The sequence below is a fragment of the Lutjanus erythropterus genome, chromosome 4 (assembly GCF_056507025.1).
Source record: "Lutjanus erythropterus isolate fLutEry1 chromosome 4, fLutEry1.hap2, whole genome shotgun sequence".
Taxonomy (NCBI): Eukaryota; Metazoa; Chordata; class Actinopteri; order Lutjaniformes; family Lutjanidae; genus Lutjanus; species Lutjanus erythropterus.
The window spans coordinates 20,826,986-20,853,548 of NC_139320.1; the positions used below are offsets into that span (position 1 = coordinate 20,826,986).

The 26,563-nt window shown below is 40.3% G+C and overlaps 1 protein-coding gene across 1 annotated transcript; it reads left to right on the forward strand.

Annotated features, from left to right (window-relative positions):
• golim4a (golgi integral membrane protein 4a) lies at positions 1-26,563 on the forward strand. Its single transcript, XM_084717324.1, has 16 exons — positions 1-669; positions 13,500-13,574; positions 15,344-15,393; positions 15,674-15,727; positions 16,003-16,153; positions 16,807-16,889; positions 17,831-17,914; positions 19,808-20,029; positions 20,120-20,371; positions 20,911-21,197; positions 21,441-21,517; positions 22,069-22,142; positions 22,527-22,736; positions 23,255-23,323; positions 23,424-23,513; positions 25,343-26,563. The coding sequence occupies exons 1-16, from the start codon at positions 483-485 to the stop codon at positions 25,493-25,495; spliced, it is 2,118 nt and encodes a 705-aa protein (XP_084573450.1). The 5' UTR covers positions 1-482; the 3' UTR covers positions 25,496-26,563.

Genomic DNA, 26,563 nt, shown 5'->3' on the forward strand with positions numbered 1-26,563 from the left:
GACTTCCTCCAGAGTAGCAGTTGGATGGCAGGCAGCTGCTGGGTTGACACGTAACTAAAGTTAAAGGTGCTATGGAGGCCTCCTCGTCGGGAACTTGAGCTTGTACTTTTCCCATTTAAACGTCTTTGCATTGCGTCGGAAAAGTGAAAGTGTGCAGCGGGGGAAAGGAGACGCAGCGCCGCGGTGTTGAGCGTCGCTTTGACGTGCATTTCAGCGGAGCAGAGCAGGAGTTTGACGTGAAGTCAAGCGAAAATCTGAGCGGCTACTTTGAAGTCACAGGGAGAGAGTCGCGAAATCATAATGTCTACATCGGGAAAGATCCACTCTTAACTCGTGTTTTCTGCTTTGGAAATGCTCGGGGAGTGAGGAGAGTAGAGGTTTAAAAAAGAAAAAAAAAAAGAAAAAAAAAGTTGAGTCGGAAGTTTCCAGCAGCAGAGACGGGGTTTTCTCGCTCAGACAGCGGGGAGGGGTGCGGGTCCAACATGGGAAACGGGGTGTGCTCCCGGAGGCAGCGGAGGATCTTCCAGTGTCTCCTGCTGGTCACCGTGGTCTGCGGGATGATGTACGGGGGGATGATATCGTACGAGATGCACAAACAGCTCAAGAGGACCGAGGCAATGGCACTGAAGTACCAGCAGCACCAAGAGTCACTCTCGGCTCAGCTCCAAGGTAAACACAGTGACGGTGATGTGATTGAAGGCTGGGTGACAAGAGGTGAGCCCGAGAGCTCCAGACTGCACTAACGAAACTGCAATTTTATTGTTTTCATGCTTACTGCCAAACGGTAACACCCTTTGAAATCAATTTTTGAACTTAATACGATTCATAACGAACTATAGTTCAGTTCGGCGTCCTGTTGCTACCTTAAAGGGATAGTTCCTGCAACAGATGCCGGCTGACACGCCCCCACTTTGGAGAAGCACAGAGGAGTACTGAGGTAGAAGCTGAGCAATGTTGCTGACAGTCTCAGCAACAAAAGGTATTTTAGCCACTAAAAAGGTCCATCTAAAAATTCAATAACAATTCAAGTGTATGCAGGGTTTGAATTACACACTGGCCATTACAAAACATGTTGCATGCACACACATATATGGATGTGTGCAGCAGGTCAGTTTCAGGGTTACTGCAAAAAACATTCTACTGTTACTACTGTAGGCGGTTAAAACTGTCATTAACATTTCATAGAGGCTAAATAACAACAACACAAGGCCATTGTTTCAAACTCAAGTAATACATTTATTGATCGAGAGTAAAAATAAATAAGTAAATGTTCAGAAATTGTAATATAAAGACCGAAGAAACACTATTACTATTATTATTTATTGTAGGAACATCATGCATTAGAGCTCCACCTAAATTTCTCAAAACAGGCTTTTGAGGGAGCTGAAGTGACATTGAATGTTTTTAGCTAAACTTTCTTAATGTGACTAGTGTTCCATCGACATCAAATAATCTGAACTGTCCCCTTAAAACATGTAAGTCTTCTCCGAACAGCTCAGTGGGTAGTAGCTGAAACGGCATCAATACAAGCACTTATTTGGGTGTGTGCCAAATGCAAGAGTCCACTGAAGCTGTCTGTCTGCTGTCTGACCTACTAACTGGACTGTAACTACACTGCGTAGCCAAGCAGTAATTTACCAAGAGCATGTCTTTGACCTTTGACCTTAGGTGGCCTTCTAATCTTGTGATAAACCAGGTTATGGTCTGAGCAGATTTGGCTTTAAAGTTCAACGGAGAGTTCATTCTGTTGGACAGGTTTTTCTTTTGCTTTGACCTACTGTAAGACTGAAATTAGACCCCACTCTACCCGGTTTACTGCTGACTAGAGGCTATGACACACTCACTCACACACACACACACACACACACACACACACACACACACACACACACACACACACACACACACACCTGGTTGTAGTCACTGTGTCCCCAGGCTCACCTCAACAGTATACAGATTAGTATACCTTAAAGTCATGGGGTCAGCCAGAACATCTGCGTCTGCTAGACACAGCTGGAGGAACAGACAAGGAAAAGAGTGCACAGTCACCTTGGTTTCAAGCAAAGATCTGTGAAGCACACTGTTACATTTAGTACTAGCTTCTTTTAACAACAGTTTATGAAGTAGTCATAGAGCTGCAATGATTAGCCCAGTTAATAAATCGAATAGTCAATGCAAAGAAAATTAGTTGCGCACTATTTTGATAACTGATTTATCGTGTGTCATTTTCCAAGCCAAACTGTCAAACATTTTCTGGCTCCAGCTTCTGAAATGTAAAGATTTGCTGCTTATTCTGTCATTTGGGATGGTAAAATAAGAGAGTTTGGGTTTTGTGTTGTTGGTTGGACAAAAGAAGCAATGTGAAGATGTCATTTTGTACTCAGGGAAATAATGATGAGCATTTTTCACAAATCAACAGATGAATTTATAATGAAAAAACATGATTACTTGCAGCCCTAGTTCATCAGCTGGCTGCTGCTTGTGTTGTCCTGCATATTTCTATGACCCATCTGAGTGTTTACAACACTTGATTTTTAACGTGGCCATTTTGTATTTTTTGTCTGGTCTCCCTGTAAATATTGTAGACCTGAACATATAAATTCCAGGTAGGTTTGTAGCGTATTCGCCATTGACAGGTTGAGATATAAAATATGCATTTTGTTTGTTTCACATTTTTGTAGACATTACTGATGTAAATAAGCCTGTTACTATAGCATAAAACATTAATGAATAATATACAATCATTTATGTAATAAAATGGTAGAACGTTTGTTTGACTTAAATATGAGATATGATTTATGGGAATGACCATTCTTTTACATTCTCATTTTAACTGAAAAAAAAAATCTTTCAAAATCATGATATGATATTTCTTGAGGTCTGAACCAAACATGTTTTCTTCCATGTGGAGAACAAGATTTTTAGGCCTGGGCATCTCTGCAGCACTGCAGTATCTAATTATAGTGCTGTTTTCTCACGCATTTTTCCTTTTTTCAAAAAATTGTGATTTAGTTTCGGTTCTATGATTTGGATATCACACTTGGCCATACTGCGATTTCCTTTGCGATATCGTGATTAATTGTGCAGCCCTAGTTAAGGCTGTACCTAACAATTATTCTCTTTATTGATTAATGTGCTGTTTATTTTCTTGATTAACTGATTCATGAGTCGGACTGTAAAATATCAGAAAAGTCCTAAAAAGAGTGTGAACATTTTCTTTTGCATTTGTATCAGAGATTATGTTTTTACAGTCCCCCGTGGTTGCATTTCAAAATGTGATCAGATGCCTACGTTGTAAAAATCTGTTGGCACCACAGTCAGTATTTAGTCATGAAACATTATGACTCTCAGTCAGAAGTGCACCATTCACAATTGAAGATCAGTAGATTATATGCAGTAATCTATTTGCTTTATTGCCGTGTAGGGCTGTAGCTAACTCAGGACTTTGTCATTCAAATTAGATTTGGCTGTTCAGCACAAATATTTGACTATTAGTTCCTTTCCTTCAGATTATCAAGCAGCACTTACTTGAAATGCCAGCGTTTATAACAGGTTTTGTGGGACAGTCATGTAATATAGTTAAAAGCCAAAGTAGCCATCCAAGCTAATGTGTGCTAACTACGCTAATGACAGATTTTTTGCTGACGCTCAATATCAAACTAAAGCCAGAGACAATATTATATTAAGTTGTTGTGAGCTGCAAATTCAACACTTCTAAGCAGAACACAGAACTTTAGGTTGTGGCAGAGCCTTAATGGACAAGGCCTCTTTTCCTCTGGGCACCAGCCTCCATCTCAGAACTACTTGGCATCCTTGGTGTCCACAGCTGTCAGTGTTTGTGTCCGTTTGGGACTATGATCCAGGGCTCGCTCAGACTCACCCTGTGTCTTGCCGGGTCCACAGCTGCCTGTACCCATTGCAGACATCTTCATCAAGCAGATAGGATGGCTTGACATAGTGGAAGGATTTTATCCCCAGGGAGCAGCGTGAAAGTGAGGAGCGCTCGCTCTGCAGCGTCTTCTGGGGACCGAAATGTCTCCAGAAGTACACTGCGCACGGCCTGATGAAAAAACAAATGCTCCACTCGAAGAATCTCAGTCAGCTGAGGGGTCTCTGACTGGGGCAGACCTAGTGCCGTGTTAGTTACTGACACTAACATTAGTAGACCTCTAGTATGTCTCCCTGTATTACTGGAAAAATGTTCCCTAACCTAGGAGCTTCTTCCGCGTCCCACCCTCTGCAAAAGATTAAACAGTCTAAGCTGTCCTATAGTGACCTTACTGATTTACTCCCTCCGTACAAACACACTTAAACACACACTGCTGCACTGCTGACAGGATGTGAGGTTTTGTGTCACGCCATTATGCCATGAGTTTAAAATTAGCAGCTGGGTGGGGAGCCCGCTCCTCCAATGGCTTCATCTATTCAGAACAAGGTTTGCGCCCACATCAGGAGTGAAGTAGTGTGTCAGGGTTTTCAAGACTCTGAACCTGTTAATTTAATGCAGCCTTTGATCCACCTAACAAGTAGTCATTGCTCCCTATCATCCACATTTTCATCCAACACACCTGCCATGCAAACACCCGTACAGAGACCCGTGTTTGTTTTGTTGCCATGTGAAGTAATGCTGCAAAAATCCATTGATCCTTTCAGTCATTTTACAAGCAAAACTATCAAAACATTTGCTGGCTCCACCCTCTGAAATGTATGGATTTTCTGCTTTTCTTAATCATTTATGAGAGTAAATGAAGAGTCTTTGGGTTCTGGACTTTTGGTTGGACAAATGAAGTAGGGGTGTAACGGCTCATCGCTGGTCTGTAGTCCATACAGATCACCCCCCACGGTTTGGCCTACATGTGATCTGTGATCATAGTGTGAAATACAGTTTTACTCTAGCTGTTACTTTTTAAAATAATAATGCCCCTCATCTCAATGCGGAGTTGCAGCGAGACGAAACAGATGCACACTGTGTTTTCGTCTGCTGCACATCTCTGTGTAGCAGAGTCTTTAAAGAAAGGAGAGCGACTAATTTAAAAGCTGTTGCCTGTATCGAGTGAAATCCCAGCAATGACTTCGAGCATTTTCACTGGTGTGACTGGGAAACTGGGCATGTTGTCATCATAGAAATAGATCGTAAAATTCTGATGTTTATTGTAACCCACTGTGATATCTGCTGATATCTACAGTGTGTCTGTGTTGATTAGCTATTACTCGTGAATTTAACCAATCGGATAGAAATTTTGGTGGGACATTGAGGCAGACTACAGTGTAGTAGTGTACAGTGATATCATTTTGACTAATCGATTAATCATGGAAAATCATCGGAAGATTAATCGATTATGAAAGTAATTTTAGTTGCAGCCCTAATGTGAAGCATTCTGTGAAACTTTACACTTTATAGAAGAAAAGATGACTTTACAGCTTTTGTTGGTAAAGGTCAGGGTTTCCAAGTGAACAGCCGTATATGACAAATGTGTAATTCATACCTCCATTGCATTATTTTTCTTTTACTGTGTTCATTTCCAAGACAAAGGTATTTGTGTTAGGGTGGACAGCTGTCCCACATTTAACGAGACAAAAGAACAAACTACTTCAAGAAAGGCAGTGACCCCACCTCAACTAAATATCTTTTTACTTCGAGCTAAGCTGTTTCTTATAGTCCGTTTCACGTGTAGCGTTATACAAATAGCTCCCATTTCATTTTTCTCAATGCTGATGTATCCCGGAACAGAGAACTTGACAGTATAATGTGACAGTTTGAATGTTAACCCCATTTGGATCGCTTGACTTGTGCACCACACCCTTAGTTTTATTGTGAAGTGATGGATCATTCAGCCAATCACAAGGCCCGGGCCACTTGATACTCATGGCTGACTGTTGATTGCTGTTTTTTGTATCCTATTTTTAGAGGTGGGCCACAGCTTCGGGGCTGTGAGCCAACCGTATTGATTCACTGTTGCCCACCTAAACCACGGGCTGGCAGTTGTCAATCATTTAAAAAGATCAACTGGCACTTAGTGGTTATGCATGCTCTCTGACAAATGTGTCCTCGTGATTTAACACCCATTCACTCCTGCACAGAGACATCATTGTTTATATGTCATTTTCAAAACATTAATCAAATGGAATAATTACAGGCGTCTCTAAATGAGTGTTGTAATATTTTTTACATCGCACTGTCTGTACTGCCTGCTGTTTATCGTAATGATGCTCTTGTCTGAACAGATGGAATGGGTTGTTTTTGTCCACGAGACAAAAGGAAATAAACACTTTTGTTCTTTGAGTTAGAGATGTTATTTGTTCCTGGATATAACAGACCTGATTTGTTAGATTTTTTTTATTTATTTTGTTTTTGTTTTTTTATGAGAATGAATGAAAAGTTCAGACTTTGTCAGGCAAAGAATCTTCCAAGCTGTAACTTAAGAACACAACATAACACTGCTGTCAACAGTGCACATGAATATTTAAACATCACTAAAAGCATAATCACTCTTTTGATTTTTTTTTTTTGTTGTTGTTGTTGTTTAGAATTTGTTCCTGGGATTTTTCTGGGCTCTCAAATGTCCAAGTCTCTCTGCTCATTAACCAGAACACAACACTGGCACCAGCCACCAGCCAAATGCTGGTACGGTATGGAAGTGGCTTGAACATTTACTTCATTCACCAGCCAAGAAAACAATGGTTGTCTATGAACATTCACAAGCCCTTTGATGGGTCGAGAAAAGAGTTAATTTTGCGCCCTGCCTTCAACCTTCACCTTGAAGTCCATTACTTTGTTGATGAGGAACTACCTCTAGGATTGAGTGATATGTTCAACTTTTCCAATCAGCCACTACGCCTGTGAGATTCTTGGAAAAATATGAATAACAATTTTTCTCACTAAGAACTGAGCTCATGATTCACTCCCAAAATTATTGTTCAACAAAAACACCTATTGCACCCTCAGGTATTCAAGTGAAAAAGAGCCTGAGGCGCTTGCTGTCTAGACAGGGTTATAAACAGTTGTCCTTCATTCAAATTTGGCAGAAAAACAAAATTAAATTCTGCAAAACCGTCATGGTTAGTCTTTGCACTAACAATCACCCACCATGGTTTGGTCATAAAATAATGTAAAAGTATTCTGGCTCTACAGGCTGTTTTTCTTCCTGCTCAGTGGCTGTGTACTGTGCTGCATTGCTGAGTAGTGGTTGGCTAGCTGCAGACTGTTAAATTAGCAAAATGAAATGACAACCCCACCCCACCCAGAAAAGATCCAGCCAATCACCCTTGTTTCCATCTGTCTGAGGTTACAATTTCATTAAAGAAAAATCAGCTGAGCTGTGAAAAGTCACACCACCCACCCTGCATCTTCTGAGTAACTTTTTGTTTAGTTTGTAGAGTTTTTTTTTCTCATTTTCACAGTAGGAGGTAGAAAGTAAACCACAGGAATTAGCAGGTAAGGTGAAAGTTTGAAAACCACAACGTTTCAGAGGCAACTTTGCAGTAGTTTCCCCAGCCAGCTCCTACAAGAGAAATCTAAAAATAAATGTAACTGACATGAACACATAAAATTACAACAAGAAACTTAAGAACTAGGATATTGTAGTACATGAGGTGAAAGTGGCTTGTAAATTAAAATGTCTTACTGTGGGTCGGACTGCCTGTTGAAGACAGTGCACACAGCTCAGGTGTTTTGTAAACTCTTTGACCAACCAGGCAAAACAGATACAGCCTACATGAACCAGTCATACAACACCGTGTGTGAGTGCATTATTTGAATAAGGAAAGATCTGTCACTCGCTTCTAAATTGAATTGGTCTCCAGAGTTTGTGGCGTGTACATTAGAGTGGGAGTGTGAACACACATGCACAAGCACCGCTCAAACAAAGCCTTTGAGCCCAATTCCCTGTGTGATTGATAGTATTCACAGTCCACACCACTGGCCAACTCAAACCAGTCCAGTCTTCTTCACATCTTAACCAGTAGGCCAGTAAAGGTCACCACCACAGAGCTCACCCTTGTTCTCTCTCTGCCGATGCACTTTAACCACACCGTGAGGGAAATGTTTCGTTGGTCTGTGGGGAAACCCTCAAACAACAAACATCCTTTCCCATGCCCATTGAGGTTTGAACGAGATAAGGGTTGGTGTAAGGTGAATCGTGTGTGTTTGGAAGCTCTAGGGAATGTTGTTGCCTGCTTTTTGGGAATAACAGTCTGTTCTGCGTCACTGATTTTACACTGGGAACGCTCATTAATGATTGGTAAACAAGTAGGTGAAATATTTGTAGTACATTGTTTTCAAGTGTGGCAAAGAGTTTGGGAGGTTGTGGTTTGTGATGTGGTCATGATAGAATGATTTGAAATGCAAAGTAATCAAGACCTGTCCTGTTTTATAAGTGTGTTTACATGAAATGCATTGAGTTTATAACTTTGCCTTGCAGAGGTATTTGTTGGTTTTAATAATTCAAATGCGCATTCAAATTTCACACTGTAGCTTTCCTGTAGCTGTCCATGTTGTGCCCCAGAGAGAGGGTGTTAGTGTGTGTGTGTCGAGTGGCCTGAACTGAGCTGAACTAAGAGCAACATGGCCTCATCTTTGGCATGTGTCACTGCTCTAACTGCAGACAGGGTGCTGAGCCTTTCAGACCTCAACATGCATAATAAAACCTCCCTAATCTCATGTGATTGAACGTCCATCTGATCAAGCTTATAGAGGTGTGAAGAAATTCATGCAAGTTTGAAGCAAAACGTCCACTAGTTTGTCAGCAGAAATTGGAGTGAAGTGGCAGTTTAAGCAGGAAATGTTTGTGAAGGAAACAGGAGTGGAAATCTTGGACCCGATACCTTTAAAGGCTCAATATATGAGATTAAACCATTAAAATAAATAGGTTTAAAGGGCAACAATGATATTAAAGTGTTTAGTAGCAGTAATTAAATCTGTGAAATGTTCCACACTCTTAAAAAAGCTTATGTGATGTCAACAGTGTCTTCATGTGTTCACTGGGAGTCCAGTGTTTGTCCACCAACACTTCACCCCCCTGCACTGTCTCTTCTGTGCGTCTTCTATGTGACCGGTATTATTTTAAAGTCTGGCCTTTATAGGGGAAACAATATATAGAGTGAAGGTTCAGAGGAACTTTAAATCATTTATTTCGTGTATCAGTTTTAGCAGAAGTGGTTTCAGAGACCGTCACAGCTGTTTTCTCATCATGTGAGAGAGCAAGAACTGATTTGTTTTACAGTTATGGTGTGAAAGATAATACTAGAAACGATCAATTTTGTGGAGCAAATACTGTTGTTTGACACGTGCAAACACAAGAGTGTGGCCACAGCTGGACCCACAACTTGTTTCAAAAAGTCATAGAAGGCATGCGTGTGAAAACATGAGTAGTCAGACATAGATATAGGTTGGTATGAAAAACATGCTTTAAACACAACCACTAAATATCCCCTATATCCACTATGTCAGGCCTGTCTAATAAAATGTGAAGGAGGGTAAAGCTTTGACATAAACCGCCATCGCCAGGCTGTAACCAGGTCTTTTTTGAGAACATATTAAATAATAATAAATAATAAAATCCTGCAATGTGAACGACTTCTTTTAGATGTATCTCATGGTGAGAAGGCCAGACTTGTCAGACTGCCGTGCTGCTGTTTAACAAAAGCTGCAACAATTGAACCGAGCTCATTGTTTTCTGCCAGATGAAAAGAGGAAGAAAACGTTATCGAGACTAAAATAGTTCCACTGAAACACCACCAAACTATTCAGGTAATGGAACGCAATGTTTGTCTTTTATTAGTGCAAAAAGCCATTAGTTACCTTTTAAACCCTTAATACCAAGTCTGTGTGTCGTTCTCTCTCTTGCAGTGTGTTTCCTTGACTGTCTCTTTCCCTTCAGTCTCCCCTGGTTTGTGTATTTATCTTTTCCCTCCCTGTTTTTGCCTGTTACATCTGTGTGATCTTTCTGTCTCACTCGCTCCGTCTCATTTCTTTTTATTTTGAGTTTTTTGCAGATTTTGTTTCTACGTTTGTTTTTCTCTCCCACATTCTTTTACCCTTCTCCCCTTCAGTTCTATTACCCTCATTAAATTATTAACTATTAACTACTGAAAGTTTATCTTGGAACATGTTGAGTTGGCACTCAGAAGGAGGAACAGCCACATCATCAGTTTGACTGCCCAGCCCCCCCACCCAGCCAGCACAGGGCACAGCAGAGTCTGACAGAACATGTAAAAGGCATGGGTAACTCAGCACAGTCAAGTTTATTTTTATTTTTATTATTTTAACATGGGTGAGTCCAAGCCCAAGTGGCCCAAGACCATGACACAGGATTTGTGGCAGAATACAGGGTATTAAAATAGTGAGTTAAGAGTTGGTTCGTATCTTTACAGTGAAGTATTGAGGTAACACATGAACTGAGGTTAGGGACACAGAGTGTTTATTTTTAACCAAGTGCCAAAGTCAATGGGAGTTACTGTTATTTTCACTTGTCAAAACAAAGTTGAAAGAATTAAGTGACACTTCAAAATAAACCATGTGGCCACAAAAGCAACTTGGTGAAAGAGTTGCAGAAAGTACTCTTCATCAAAGGTTCATACTAGCTAACACATTTTTTTAATGTAAACATGTATTTCCAATTATGAATGTAAAGTATAACTAACTTCTTCTGTACATTTCTAACAGTGTGTCTAAGTGGAGATATATCAATGACCTGAACATTGTGCAACACCTTTGTATTTGCAATATGAGAGTTTGTGCAGTGGAAGTGGGTTCACAACAACAGAGTTGGTTCTTTCACAAGACAGAGCTCTGACATAAGCCTGAGGAGACCAGACAGCAGTATTGATTAAAATGAGGGTGTAGAGTGAAGATGTGTGCTAAACTGCTGTGTTTGAAGAGACAACTGGTCCAGAGAAAATTCTAGAGGATACAAACTCAATATGATGAAAACTGAATATAAATCTCTATGAAGTTTTGGAAAAAAAAAAAGTTGAGTCTCCTTCCCAGGTTATCAGATATTGTCAACGGTCTACTTGTGATTGGCTAAAGTCTCCAGTCTGTTTTTTTCTAAAACCAGAATTTTCTCTCAGACCACTTGAATTATATTTTGTATAGAGGTTAGTGTGGAACTTTTGCCCGATGATGCCAAAAATAATCCTGCACCCCCTGTAGATATAAATAGCTCATTCTAAGGTAACTAAAACACAATGATTCTTTATTTCCAGCTGATTATACAGCAGTGTTTTTTCCCCTTTGCTGAAAAGGTAGAAAACAATCAGAGGGCACCGTTGTCTTCCAAAGTCGGCTCCAGGCTGCTCCTATTGGATAGGCTTGACTAGTGTAAACTTCCCCAACTCTTTCAAACAGCCAGTTAGAGCCACTAACGTCAGGCTAAAATGTGATAGCACTGATGGGTAACAAACTACCCAGTGTGTAGTGCAAGGCTGCGTTTAGAGGTTGTGCGAGAGGAAAAATGTAATGTGATGGTGGAATTTTCTTCTTCTTCTTCTTCTTCTTCTTCTTCTTCTTCTTCTTCTTCTTCTTCTTCTTCTTCTTCTTCTTCTTCTTCTTCTTCTTATTATTATTATTATTATTATTATCATTATTATTATTATTATTATTATTATTATTATTGTTATTCCTACTAGGTTACTGGGCCTACTGACACATCTTCCTCTCTGTCTCCAATCAGCATCGACAACGTACTCTTATCTGTTTCTGAGTCTATGCAGATGTCAGTCTCTTTGCTCTGTATGTGTAGCTTTATTCTGCCTTCACCATGGCGACAGCCACAAACAGGCTATGCTGCTTTTTGAAGGTGTGAGTGATTGGGGCTGTGTCAACCTGGTCAGAATGTACAAGGGGTTTAAGAGTTTATGAACCCCTATTTTGACAGCCGATTAATCCATTTTAGTAATTTTTTAAGAACAAAAGTCAAAATTCTTTGATTCCAGCTTCTTAAATGTAAATATTTTGTGGTTTCTTCTCTCCTCTATGACAGTAAACTGAATATGTTTGGGTTGTGGACAAAGAAGATATTTGAGGATGTGACTTTTGGGTGCTGGGAAACACTGATCAACATTTTTTCACCATTTTCTGACAAGTGTTAATCAGTTAATCGAGAAAATAGTTGACTTATTAATCGACTATGAAAACAATCATTAGTCGCAGCCCGAGTGTTTTGGGGTTTTTTTTAATATTTTTTTTCCAATTTCCTGTTTCTCACTGCAAGATCTGTGGATTATATTTACTGTAATAACTACTGATGACTCATGATTTCTGTAAAGAGACTCACATCAACTCACACTAAAACTATCTAGATGGATAAATAGTACTACAAGTAAGAAGATAAATATGTAATTTTGATTTTGGGGTGAACTGTCTCTTTAAACAGTTAATTTGCATACTAACCAATAATAATGAATCAAAGCTGGATAAAAAAAAATGTTTCAGAAGTTTCCCTTTCAGTATGAGCAAGATGTGTTTAGGTCTCATCTCGTCTCCCCTGGTCTTCCTTCCTGTTTTGTTTCATGTGGTGGTTATTGTGTCTCCAACCTCCTTTCTGCCTCAGTATGTTCAAACACACACAGTGAGCCTCGGCAGTCTGTTCGTACAGATTGCTCACGCTCACAGATGTTTTCTAGAAGCTTCATTTAGTAGATTTGCTTATCAGCGAGGCTACATTTGAAAGTAAAAAAAACAAAGAATGAGTAGGGCAGGTGAACGGAACGTGTTGACAAAAAGGGCCCTGCAGTGTGCGAACCAGTCATTACTAACTCATTTGTTGCTGCTCGTGTGTGTAACTATCGGTTGTATCAGCTTCAGAACATTGTATTATCTCTGCTGCAGCAATGACTCTTAAGTCCCCACAGGGATTATTGCTGTTTCACTGGATTTCATCTTGAATCTGATGAAGGTGAAAAAAAATAAATAAATGGAGGGAATAAAAGAAGAATCTGTGCAAGAGTTTAGAGAAATACAGCTGCAGAGATTAGAAATGAATGTAAGCAGGATCTCAGTTCAAATAAGGAGGTATGAAGGAGCTTTGGAGACAATTTTTACTAGAAATTATGCTGAAATCATTGTGTTTTCCTCATGATCTTAGTGGCTTATGGTGGACACCACCTATCAGACACAGAAGCAACCCTAACTACACCACAGTAGTAGAAGAAGTAGTAGTAGTATTTGTAAACAACAGTTTGGACCACCAGTTTTGTGAGGATTACCACGGCTTCCTGCTGATGGAGGATCTGTCATGAACTGAGATCACAGTTTGGATGAATAAATATCACACCTGGTTCTTAGATCAACCATGAAACACACATCCTCTGTCTGCCTGCAGTACCTCTCTGAATTTTTTAAGCGTTTGTGAGTGTTTACGTTTTGTGATGTGTACATATTTATGTTTGCGGCTGTCTTTTTGTTTAGTTTACCTTCCGCCTGGCCCCGACAGAGTTCGCTAAACCTCGGTGTTTCCTCTCCCTCTCTCCCTTTCCCCTCTGTGTTTCTGCATGTCCAGTGGTGTACGAGCATCGCTCCAGGTTAGAGAAGTCTCTTCAAAAGGAGAGGTTAGAGCACAAGAAGACCAAAGAAGGTGAGAAAAATATCATATACGCTCAAGTTTGACTCTCAAGGTTCATCTCCAGTCAAAGGAGCCGTGGGAAGATCATATCTCATCCTGAAACTGCACATCATGTGGTAGAAGAACTACTAGCCAAAACATATACTATAATATTTACAAGCTTTTAAGACATGGCATCTGGTAAATAAATGTCTCGTGTAAACAAATTGTGATGTGATGTCACCCAATGAGCATTTTTCCATTGAAAAGATGTTGGTTTATGTGGTCAACGGTGAAAAGACACACAGAATAGGTTTGAAGGTGTGAAAAGTTTTTTCACTGACTATTTAAAGACATATGTGTCACCAGGGTTTGCAACAGTGACATTTGTCTTCCTCTACAATGTGCAAATAACCGTTTGTCTTCGTCACTGAGGCCTTACTGAGAAATGACAGACAAAACTCTCGGTTGAAAGCCAAAAAAAAATAAAACTTGATTTGACTCACTTCCTGGATGAAAGCCCTGTTAAACCCGTTCATCTACCACATTTTCCTGCCCATTTGGACTTAGTCGCTCTTTACTATGCAGGGCTGGATATTACATATTGATATTATATTGAATCATGATATGAGACGAGATATTGTGAAAGATGTCTTTTCCTGGTTTTAAAGGCTGTGTTACAGTAAAGTGATATAATTTTCTAAATTTACCAGACTGTTCTAGATGTCTCATTTTTGCCTTTACCCACTTAATCATTACATCCACATTACTGATGATGATTTATCAAAAAATCTCATCGGGTTAATATTTTCTGAAGACACCAGAAATCTTCCCTGCAATATTGTTGCAAAATTGATGTTGAGGTTTTGGTCAAAAATATTCTATCGCCCAGAGATAATACAACAAACTAATTTGATCACCTGAGCCGCCTCCACTTAGCCAGTCATGTGGGTTATGACATGTCATCAGCCACAACCTACATGATCAATAATTATTGATATCAACAGATATGAAACTTCACTATCTTGTTTTTCAGCTATTTTGCCCAGGGCTAATGCTGCATTACCTGACTTCCTTTCAGCTGGAAAGCCTTCTGGTACTTCTGGCAGAAATGATGGGAGACTAACTTCTTCAAACTATATACCGAAAGTTCTAGTACTTATACACATTTAGTAGTCAAAGCTGTAACCAATACGGCCACAGCAGTAAGTACAATGTCTTCTTTGACATGAATGTACAGAACTTCTCCCATTATGTTGTCCTGGAGGCTTCTCATTGGCAGTGCACAGCCTGTATAGATGGTTTTATGACATTTTATATTGTATATATGAAAGTATATCTTCATTTCACCTACTAGTGCAACATGACTTTGGAGAAATCAGTTCACAATGATCAATGATGTCTCTGTTTCAACCTACAACTGAACAAATTATCATGATTAAACACATATGTTAAATGCATTTTAGCTGTTTGAAAAGAGGGCGAAAAGACGTATTAGACATTCAGACCAAATATCAAACAGTTTTCAACTAGAATTTAACATTAAAATCCCAGTTGGTGCTCACTGATCATGTTCTACCAGTGTTCAACATCATCTGCAGCATCACGCATGTATAGTTTGTATAGATTAACAGTACGGGTATTTAATTTTTCAACAAGATAGCAATGTGCAAGAGTGCAACAGAAATGAATTTCATGTTTACAGAAGTCACAATCATCATGTCATTCTTCCTCTTCATGAAAATCAAGTTATTTCTCAACAGGTTTACATTAGACTGAACTGTGCTCTTTCTTTTTCTTAGATTATCTGGTTTATAAACTGGAAGCACAACAGTCACTCAACAAGGAGAAGGTATGTTTCCACATAATTATCGTATTACATAAGTATCTTCATTTGCAACTGTCTTGTATAAACTGTTAACACCAATCCTCCATGTTTTTGAGTTTGCTTTGCTTTGTTAAATTGTAAAGTGCTTTATAGCGTGGCATTTGTTGTGTTTTGAAAAGCACTACACAAACAATGCTGCTACCATCAGATATAATTAATCTCTTTCCTATTACAAGATGTAACAGTTGCATTAACTCTGAACTACAAAGTCACTACTTCCTTTTTTTTGTTTATGGTCAAACAGCAAGACTCCAGCAGCAGATTCAATTCTCTACAAGTGCAACATCAGATGCTGAAGGTATAGATCATTTTAACCCCCTCATGCACACACATTGTTACCCTGCTGGTTTTGTTGTGCTAACATTAATGCAGACATCCTTATATTTAAGCCTCTTTCTGCCTGTCACCTATGTGCACACACTCTCTCTTAGACCATACCACACATCCTTCCTGTCTTTGGTGTGAAGTTTATGTGTGTGGGGTTAGAGTTCACTTTTGTTTTCATGAATATACACTTCAAGGTAATGAAAAAAAACAAAACATAGACTGTTTGATGTTATTCTCCTCTGTCAGAACCAGCATGACGACCTGAAGAAACAGTATTACGAGCTGCAGGACCAGCACCAAGTCCAGGGCGAGGACCACAACCGACTGCTTGACGAACACAGAGACCGCTATGACAAACTGCAGCAAGTCAAAGAAATGGAAATCACCCAACTCAAAGGTAGTGATGGTCACATGCACACACACACACACACACACACACACACACACACACACACACACACACACAAACAAATATGTTGTTGTATGTTCTGTATGTCATATTTTGTTTTACAGGAAGAAAACATGATCAGATTTTGATATAAGAATACAAGAACTTAATCTTTGTTTGCTTTTTGGCACATTTTGTTAAACAGGTGCATAATATGATGGGGGATGTGATCTAAAAGGGTTCAAAAGGCATTTTTCATTTTGTCTCAACTGTAGCGCACTCAGTTACACACAGAGGACAAATTCAGTGTAGCTTTCTGTAGTGATGTCATCATTAAACATTCTTTGTCTCCATCTTCTGACTTTAAATAATACTGCAGGTGTAAAGCCAAGTGTAAGAGCTTTATGTGCAGACAGTGGATAGATAAAACTGTCTTCTGCTTCAAGCTTATTACTTAAAATGACTTATTTAGACACATCACTACCTGGCCAGTGCTTTCAGTAGAGATATGAACTGACAAGTGGAACCGCGGTTTGTAACATGAGTCGTAAGGACAGAAAAAAACAAAAACACACTTGTGGTTCTAATTATTCTTGCAAATGCAAACGTTTCCTGTTTAGAATCATGCTTTCTGTTAATGCCTTTGCTGTTTGTGATGGCAGATAATGTGTATAATCTGAGGGAGGAAAATAAACAGCTGAGGAAAGCCCACCATGACATTCACACACAGCTACAGGACGCACAGGTAAGACTAAATCTGTTTTATTGTTTTCTCTGTCATGTATGTCTGTCAGTTTCCCTTTTTTTTTGTGGAAGAGACATTTCATGTTTGTTATCTGCCTCTCTGAAAGTGAAGAAACAATGGGTGGGGCTAACGTGGCGTCTCTTCTCATCAAACAAATAACTTTGTCTACTTAAATGAGTTCTGACTCAGTAACAGTGCATTCAGTGATTGGTTGAAGCCTGTTTGAAATGAGTGAATTTGAAGCCTGCTGCTCTTTGTGCAAGAAAATGCTCAAATGAGGGACATTAGAGTCACATGGCAACTCAGAAAAACATAAAGACATCAACAAACGTCTGCCGTCACCAAATACTGTTCTGTATCCACATTTGGAGCAGCACCAACATTCAGTGTGGCCCACTCTGTGCTGACAATATTAATAATTCAATTATTCTTCATATTTTTTGTACTTTTGCTGCCAGTATGGATGTGAAATAGGTTTTAAATTGCATTCATAATGCTCTTAGAAAGGTCTTAAAAAGTCTTGAAATTTAACTTTGACAGCTGCAGAAACCCTGATATTGGTAAGCATCTAAAAAGAAAGATTAGAAATAAGTTTTAATTCGAATATTGCCATTTAAGTTGTTGTACGCTTTCCTGATACTGGGTTTGAACTGGCTGTGATTATGTTTAGACCTTTATTACTAATCATAATCCACGGATCGAAGCAGTGTTCTGCGAGATAAAACTAGTGATTTGGTCCTTTTTTAATCCAAAAGATACAGTCTTGAGAGGTGAATTCTGAACAGTTATGAATGTTTATTTTCACTCAGATTTTTGCGGATGCTTAACCTTGATATCATATATGCATTTTTTCTATTTCAAATTTCCAGAGGCTTTAAGTAAAAGATATTGGGCTGTAAAATTGCAGCCCTACATAAAACTAAATGATGTGTTGTGTTCAGGTGAAACATCAGGACCTGAAGGCAGCTCACGATCAGCTTGCACTGACACTGGAAGACCACAAGAGTGCACTGGCTGCAGCTCAGGTAGGACAGCAGAGTAGAGATGCAGTCTCATTGTTTACTCGTGTCAGCTGATTGATGCTGAACTGCTATGTCACAAGTATTTTGGTCACATATATTTTTTTCCCTCATCAAGTGTTGGAAATTTTATTGAATGAAAGTCATCAAAGGCTCGGGGGAAGACTTTGACATGTGGTTGGAAAGTATAGACTGGAAAGTTGCATTTTAATTTGTCATTTTAGCATGTTAGTGGAGTGAAACAGCCAGGTGATGGACAGATTCTGCTATCAGGTTTAAGTCTACTCAGACTTAGCCTTATTTTAACTTTCATTTTAACCTTCTCACTAAAGCAGAGGAAATGTGTGTTGCAGTGGACTGCATAATCCACAGCAGAGAAGAAATAAAGATGCCCGAGGTGTTGCTTGGTTTTTGGATAATTAGATCAGATGTTGCCGTTTCTCCCCGAGACTCGCTGACCTTTGAAATGCCTGAATGGTTTATTGAACATACAATACTCTGCTGCTGATTTGTTTGAAATGCTTTCCTCCCTTCCATCTGCACTGATGGATGCTTGCTCACTCCTCTCTCTCTTCCTGTCTGTCTGCATTTGCTAATTTATTTTAAAGCCTGTCCTGTTTTCCATCAGTGCTTCTGGTTGGACGGACACACACACACACACAACTCTTTCCTTCACTCCGGGGGGTTTGGTTTAGTCGGGGCTGTCAGAGCAGTGTATCTAAAATACGTTCCAGCCAATCGACCAGAAAGACATAATGGAGGGACAAAGAGAGAGGGAGGGGGGACTTCAGCAAACATTTTTAAAATGTATCACCCTGGCCTGGTGAGAAAGTGGATGTGTGTTTGTGTACGTAGAAAAAAAATGTCCTTAAATGCTGTACAGGTCTAAACCAGATGCTCAATTTGAAGAAAAAATGGTAAAATTTTCTGTTATATGAATTTAGTCTTTTCTAGATGCAGGTGAATTTTAGCCACATTTAGCAGCGTGGCTGTAGGGTAGGGACAGGAATCATCAGAGGCCTGAATATACAATATTATCACAATATGTAAATCACAATACAGCATTATTGTGATTTTAAACAAGCGATACGATGAGCATGGCGATAACATATACTGCAGTGTATTTCCTTTTTTCAACTGCAAGTCGTGTCCCCAAAGAAAAATGTTTTTCTAATAAGATGTTTTCAGTTTGTTGGTTTCACTTCAGGTATTTTTATTGCTGCACTGACCTACCACTTCCACTAATTCTGACCTCTGCTAACCTCACTAGACAAACTCAGTAAAATCATATAGTGGACTGATACTTATAATTATAATTATTATAATTAATAATTTATAGAATAAGATATACTCCGAGTCCATGTAATGATTCAGTATTGTGATACAAAATGTCCCAATACTATTCTGTATCGGACTGTAAGGTCCATAATTAAGTAAACAACAAAAATAAAACATTTAATTTCTTTTGGGTAGAAGGGGAGTCCTGCTGGTCGACATTTTAGATTGGAAGCTGGCTCCGATTGGTTGTTTTCATTCAGGTGTGGTAGATTCTTGCAAATGCCATTAGGAGCACAAAGAGGAGCCAGAGGAACTTGTTTTTTTTCACATATTATCTGTCTCATGTACCACTGTCTGGATATAGCAACAGTTTTGGCAAATATGACAAAAAGCTATTTATATAGAAGTTACCAACTGTACTCGTTATAAATCATAATTTAATCTAATCTAATCAAGGCTAAAGTTCTGTTAGACGGCTTGTGCTAAGAAAACATTGACCATTTAACAACTTAGGCTTCTTTTTAAAATGGGAAACTAAATTAGAAGGTGCCATCCAGTCTATTCTGTCACCAGTAGTAGAGGTTCACACATGATTGGACTTTTCTCTCTTGTTCCCTGTAGGTGCAGGTGGATGAATACAAGCAGCTGAGGGAGAGCCTGCACAGGGAGTCCAGTCAGAGACAGCCTCAACAAAACCCTGCCCCTCAGCAGCCGCAAGCAGCTGCCATAGCACCCAACTCCCATGTTCATGAAGCCCAGCAGGCCGCAATACTGGACCAACCACACAAAGACGAGCCCCCCCATGAGGAACATCACCAGGACCACCACGACATGGAGCCCAAGGTAATGTGTGATTCTTTGGTATTATTTTATTATCAAGACAAAAGGCATATTGTAAAAATTTCTCTGTTTCTCTTGTCACTTTGTCTTCAGTCGCACCATCAAGAGGAGGAGGTCCATGTCCAGTCCCAGAACGCTCTGTCAGACAAAGAGGAGGATGGAGAGGGAGAGGCTGAGAGGAGGAGGGAGCTGGCAGAGGAGGAGATGGCTCAAGCAGGACAGCCTCAGAAGCTGGAGGAGGACCCGGACCAACAACTGGATGAGCAGCAGGAGGAAGAGGAGGAGCAAGAGCCGGAACGGCCGGACGAGAACGCCCTGGACCGCCAGAGACGCCAGCCACAGCCGGTCAGAACTGGTTTAGACCGCTCAGTCTTCATAGATATGAACCTAAATAGGGCTTTGCAACTTTCCTAGACCCAACAAAAGTGATTTAAAAATCTCTGACGTCATTACAGTGTATGGGCTGAGCAGGAACTCGCTGTTTGGGGCAAGGTGGAGAAATGCCTCTGCTGTATATCCATATATTTGATTTACTACTGCTAGGAAAACTTGAAAATGCTTGAAAAGTGCTTGAATTTGTAAAAGGTGTAGGAACCCTGCCTTGTTATATTGGAGACATAATAGAGATTAAATTGAAGTGCTAATTATTTAGCTTTAATCCCAGAGGAACCAGAATAAATTGCAACCATCCACAGTGTTTATCTCTTTGATTAATGACAGCTTGCTCATTATGTGTTGTGCTCATTGTTTCATGCTGTCATTTTCATTTATTAAACTTCCCTAAAGTATGAATTATACCTTACCTTTATGTTAATGTCCCAAAATCAGCAGCTAATTTTTCTCTACATGTCGTTCCTTTTTGTATCCATTCGTCTTCTCAAAAGGGTCTCCATCCGGAGCCGCACCCAGAGGCCCATTTGCAGCACGAACAGCACGCCCAGGTGGAACATGAGAAGTCGGCCTACGAGCAGCAGCAGGAGCAGCAGCGCCTGGAGGCTCAAAGGGCCGAGGAGCGCAGGCAGATCCAGATGCAGCAGGAGGCCCTGCAGGTCCAGAGGGACCGCGTGCTGAAGGAGAGGGAGCAGAGGCTGAAGGAGGAGCAGGAGAGGGAACAGCAGCAGCACAGGGAGGCCGACAGACGAGAGCAGCTGCTAAGAGAGGAGCAGCAAAGGTCAGATTTCAAATCAGGGTCAGAATCACTTAAAAGGAGGAAACATTTGACTCTCTGATTAAATTTGTGCAAAATTCTTTGGGTCCTTAAATGCAGATATTTCAATTTAAGCAACAGTTGTACCACACAAATGATATGCAGTTACACACTATAGTACACATGCACATTTCTCAACATTAATAACTCTGCTTTGATTTATCCCGTGTTTCTCTGACCGCCCTCCACTGTCTTTACTGTCATTAGGAAGAGGAATGAGTATGAGAACATGGACAATGATATTGTTCAAGGAGAAGATGACCATCACACTGACGATGAAGAAGGTGGGACAGAAAGAAATGGGGGGGGGGGGGATCCAACCAGACAGATAGTTTGGATTATTTATTGATAGCCAGTGTATTACCTACAGTAGATGGTGGTCAACAGGCCCCCAGTTTGGGGAAGGAGCAGGATTCCCTTTGAAGGAAGCTAACAATGTACTGCTGTGGACAGGGTCAGCAGCAAAACTCATTTTAGCCACCTCAGTTTAAGTGTACACTATATTTAGAATATTTTCATTGCTTTACTTTGTTGTCAGACAGCCTTTTTAATGGGAAACTGCAGTTAAATGAGCCCAATATCTCTCTCTCTCCAAAGCAACCAAACTCTGCTGGAAAATATATTGTTGCTGACCATGTCCACAGCAGTGTATTTCTTAGCTTTGGTGCTAGTTCTTCTCTCCGCGTCTACAAACTGTGTCGACCGCCATCTGCTGTAGGTAATACATCCAACTGCGCTCCAAAAAAATCCAAACTCTCCCTTTAACAATGTTTATCATCACACCATATTAGCAATGTAGCATTACATATGTTTTGTGTGTTGTGTGTGTTAACAGAGAGAGATGTTCATATGTTACATGAGGAGGAGGAGAAACAAGAAGTGGATCACAGAGTGCCGTCACACCAGCAGGTGATAGTCTGCCCATCTGTTCACACACAAACACGTCATCATCATCTGTCTATCTTCTCAGCTCAGTCAGTCACTTAACATTCACACCAGTGTATCGTGTGTCATACGTCCATTCAGCCATCCATCCAGAAATCGCTTCTTTCATCCTGTCTGCCCGCTGTCCCACGCTGGCACATTCATCTTCCATTTGTCAGTCAAACTCAGTGATCTGTTAAGTCTCCTGAATACCAACAGGACGATTAACACACACTGAGTTATTAATCCTCAACACTACAGTTTTATTGCATCCATCTTGCTCTTAATCTAATGGTAATACATCATATATGTTCATTTCATGCAAACATTGTATCTCCTCCTCACTCACTGTGATCTCTTCGTCTGCAGGGTGGCGTAGACGGTGAGCTGGACCCCGAGGACGACCCCAACAACCAGGGAGAGGATGAGTTTGAGGAGGCTGAGGACGAGCGGCCACAGCACAGGGTCGGAGAAGAGGAAGAGGAGGGGGTAGAGGAGGAAGAGGAGCCGGCAGCGCCAGCTCAGCACGTAGACACACACCAGGGCCACGAACAACCCGCTGTGGAGGAGGAGCTGGTTGTGAGTAATAATAATAACCTTATTTATATAGCATCTTTTAAAAAAAAGAGTTTTAAAAAGTGCTCTGACAGGCAAAGCGAGAGAGGAAGTCAGAAATTAATATAACAACATTTATTAAACAGTAAGGGTTAAAAAGACCAAGACCTAATGAAGGTAAAGTTGAGACAAGAAGACAGAAAAGACACTATGAAGCAAGACACAGAATGTCAAAATTAATTATAATAAATAATATATATATATATATAATAAAGGTGTGGTGTGATGTTGTCTGTCAAAACCAGTAAGAAGCCTCGCTGCTGCGTTCTGAACAACTGGGAGAGGTGGGAGAGTGATTTTTGGTTTGTGCCAGAAAGGAGTGAGTTTCAGTGGTCTAGTCTAGGTCCAGGTCAGTGTGCAGTTGGTTTGTTTCTAGAAATGGTTTGTAAGTGGAGGAATCAAAGAATGATGAAGGCTATTTGTGTAGCTTCTGCATATTTTACCATTAAGTGTTGTAACTTGCGTGTGATTTGTGCGTTCAGATGGCCGGAAACCCTGATCAACAGGAAGACACTCTGGATGACCAGTACCAGGAGGAAGTAGAGGACGAGGTGTGTAAACCATTATGTTTAGTATGTCACTGACTCAAACCACGTGGAGAACACACTTGTTTTCATGTAATTCTTTTGTCTTGTTGTTTGTGTCCCGAAGGCTCAGGAGGACATAGCTGGTGGGCAGAAGAGAGAGGATGAGGTCGAGGAGGAAGGAGAGGACCCATATAATGAGGAGAACATAGAACAGGTGGGTTCTTGTGTGTGGGGCTCATACTTTCTAGTTTTTTCCTGAGGGCATTTGGAAATAGAGTTACCCAGCACTTCAGTAACCTTGGGGAAATGCCTGCATTTATTATCAATGAGTTCAACAAGTTTAAGAGGGGTCATGTTGGGTGGTGGAACTGCCAATGCTGGCGAGGGATGTGGTGATATTTTGTGCACATTATTGGGGATGCAATTAACAATTGTTTTCATTATCACTTCAAAATTGTGAAAAATGGTCATCACAATTTTCCAGAGCCAAATGATATATTCAGATTGCTTCCTTTGTCCAACCAATAAGATCCATAAGATCATCATATGTTTGTAGCGTCGCTGCCCTGTGAGAACCACGTAACCTTTGTGTTGATGCAGATTGCAGCTAATCCAAGATCAGGGTTGGCAATTTCTACCAAATTTTTACATGACAATGTCCACAGCGAAACAGAGGTATAAATAGTTGCTGGGTCTGAAAGGGTCTTTGTCTCAGCTTAGTTGTGTTTAAAGAGATAATAGCAGTGGAATGAACAGGAGCAACAGCTGCTTCTTATTTTTTTGTCTCACGCATCTCCTGCCTTACAGCAAGGCTCAGTTTCTCAACCCATAATGAGCAAATGTACTTTTTTGGATTCCACAGTTGCTAATAATTAATACAGCATAGCTCTGATATCCATTTTTATTCCGTTAATCGGTTTCTTTTCAGCTCCTGAGTAACATCACACCCTGAAACAGCCAAGCATGTGTTGTACATATTGTAAAACTGTTTCGATATCACATTTGTAAACTAATATTCATAACACTGACACGTCGGCTGTACTGTCGACACAGTGATGCGTGTGAAGCTGTGTCGGCGTGTATGTGGTTGTGTGTGCGGTGTTTGTCCCTGTAACCTGAGGCCTGCCTGTGCGAGTTCTGGTAAATGAGAGAGATCGGGTGTTGAGTCTGTTGGGATGTCGGGTTACCACCTGCAGGCTTGGTTTGTTTCATCTGTCCCAAGAGGAAATCTGTTTGAATGAAAATGAAGCTATCCAACATTTTATAACCTTAAAATAAGAGATGATATACTATATTTACTACTCTTGTTTACATAATCCTGTAACATTGGTAATGTATGGTGGTTGGTCTTGATAAAAGGTCAATTTATGAAGTGATATGATCTACAGAGTTGAGTCATATACAGACCCTCAGCTCAGTTTGCTGAAGTGTCCTTGAGCAAGACATTTGATTCCATCCTCCTCTCTGTTCTGTAACTGACCCTGACTCCTGACCTCCATGGAGAGTGACAGTAATTTATTTATAATCCCAAGGTTTTCCTGCCAGAAATGCTGTACAGTCAATTGTGTGCATATGACAATTATTGTGTAAAATAATTGTAGCTCGAGGCTCCAGTTTGCGGACGTTACAAAAGACTTGAGATGTGTTTAACATATAATGATCCTGCAGATGAAACGAGCTCATATAACCTGATATGATGGTGTATCTGTGATGTCCTTTGTCAGCCCACTTCTTTTGACTGATGTGTGTTTCATACTCAGACCCAGTCACCCAGTGAGTGAACGCACTTATGTTTCTCTGTAATCTGAGCTCAGTGGAGCTTTCACTCCATTCAGCTTCATTCATCCACTGCTGTACAGTTGTTCTGACAGAGGTGTTTCACTCAAACCTTTTTCACATGCAGCTCCACTTCAGTTTGTTTACAAAAAGAATTCAAATCTGAATTAAACGTCTGAAATGATCATCTTTAGTGGAAAAATATCCAAAGTCCGCATGTATAGGCCATTAAATAGTCTCGCTGTGTGTGCTTGTGATTTACTCCAGGATGAAGAGAAAAACCAGGAGGGACCAAGAAAGGAGGGGGATCACAGAAAAGAGGCCGAGAATAACGAGGAAGAGAATTACGAGGAAGACGAGGAGGCGGAGGAGGATACGGCCGGTCGAGATAAGGGAACCAATCGGAGGGCGGAGATGTAAGACGGACGCAGACTTTGACCAGCTGCAGTGCCTTTTCGGGCCGCCCTATCAGCCTATCAGGTCTTTCTTTCCCTTGTTTCCCAAAGGAATAAAACCAGCCATCCGTTCAGAATTCCAAGTAGGAAAATTGGGATATTACGCCTGGAAGACGGGATACTATTCCAAACACTGTGGGGATGGAACTGAGCAGCGTACACTGTGCAAATGGACAGGATTTGTTGGGCGGAAACAGGATGTATACTGTATTTTTTATTTTTTATTCATTTGCTTTTCTGTCTACTCGCACATCTGCCTGATTGCCTGATCTGTTTTTAACAGCAGACAGGCAGAGAATGTATTTTCATCATGTGCTGCCTTTGAGTGTGTGTAAAGAAAGCAAAGATAAATTATGTTATTCTGATGTCCTCATGTTCAGACCTTTATATGTATGTTTTATGCAAACAGTTGTATTCTTTGTAGATTTCAAATCTTCAATTTACATCTTGTCATTCCAATCGGTCAAGTCATTTTCTGTTATTTATTGTTGATTTTAACAAGTCTGACAATCGTAAAAAGGTGCGACATTTCTTTTTATTTCCCCTGACTCAGCCAGTTTGTGTCATAATTGCTTTTACCAACTTCTTGAAGCTGTTACACAGGAGTATTTCCACTGGATATTTCTGCCAATGCCGGACAAAAGAGACATTTCTGGTGAAGCTGTTGTGTGCTCACACTGACATGTGCCTTTCCATTCTTGGAAACCTCTTCTAGGTCTTCTTAGTCATTTCGAATTTGGAAAAGCATTTCAATAGGACAGGAGAGATAAGAGCATGCCAGTTAGCGCTGAACCTCTTACATATTGCTTTCATGTCAACTGCTGGTGTGAATTGAATTCACAAACTTAATGCAATTCACTGCAGAATCTTTAGTCTACTGTACAATGTATAGTAAAAAATAAATGCTGACAATTTGTACATTTTTCCACCAGTTATATTTGATACAAAAAAGTGGGATTTTGATTGTATTGAACCACGTTTGTCACCTGAATGGTGTGTGTGGAATAAAAAAAGGCAGAAGGATTTCAGGTCA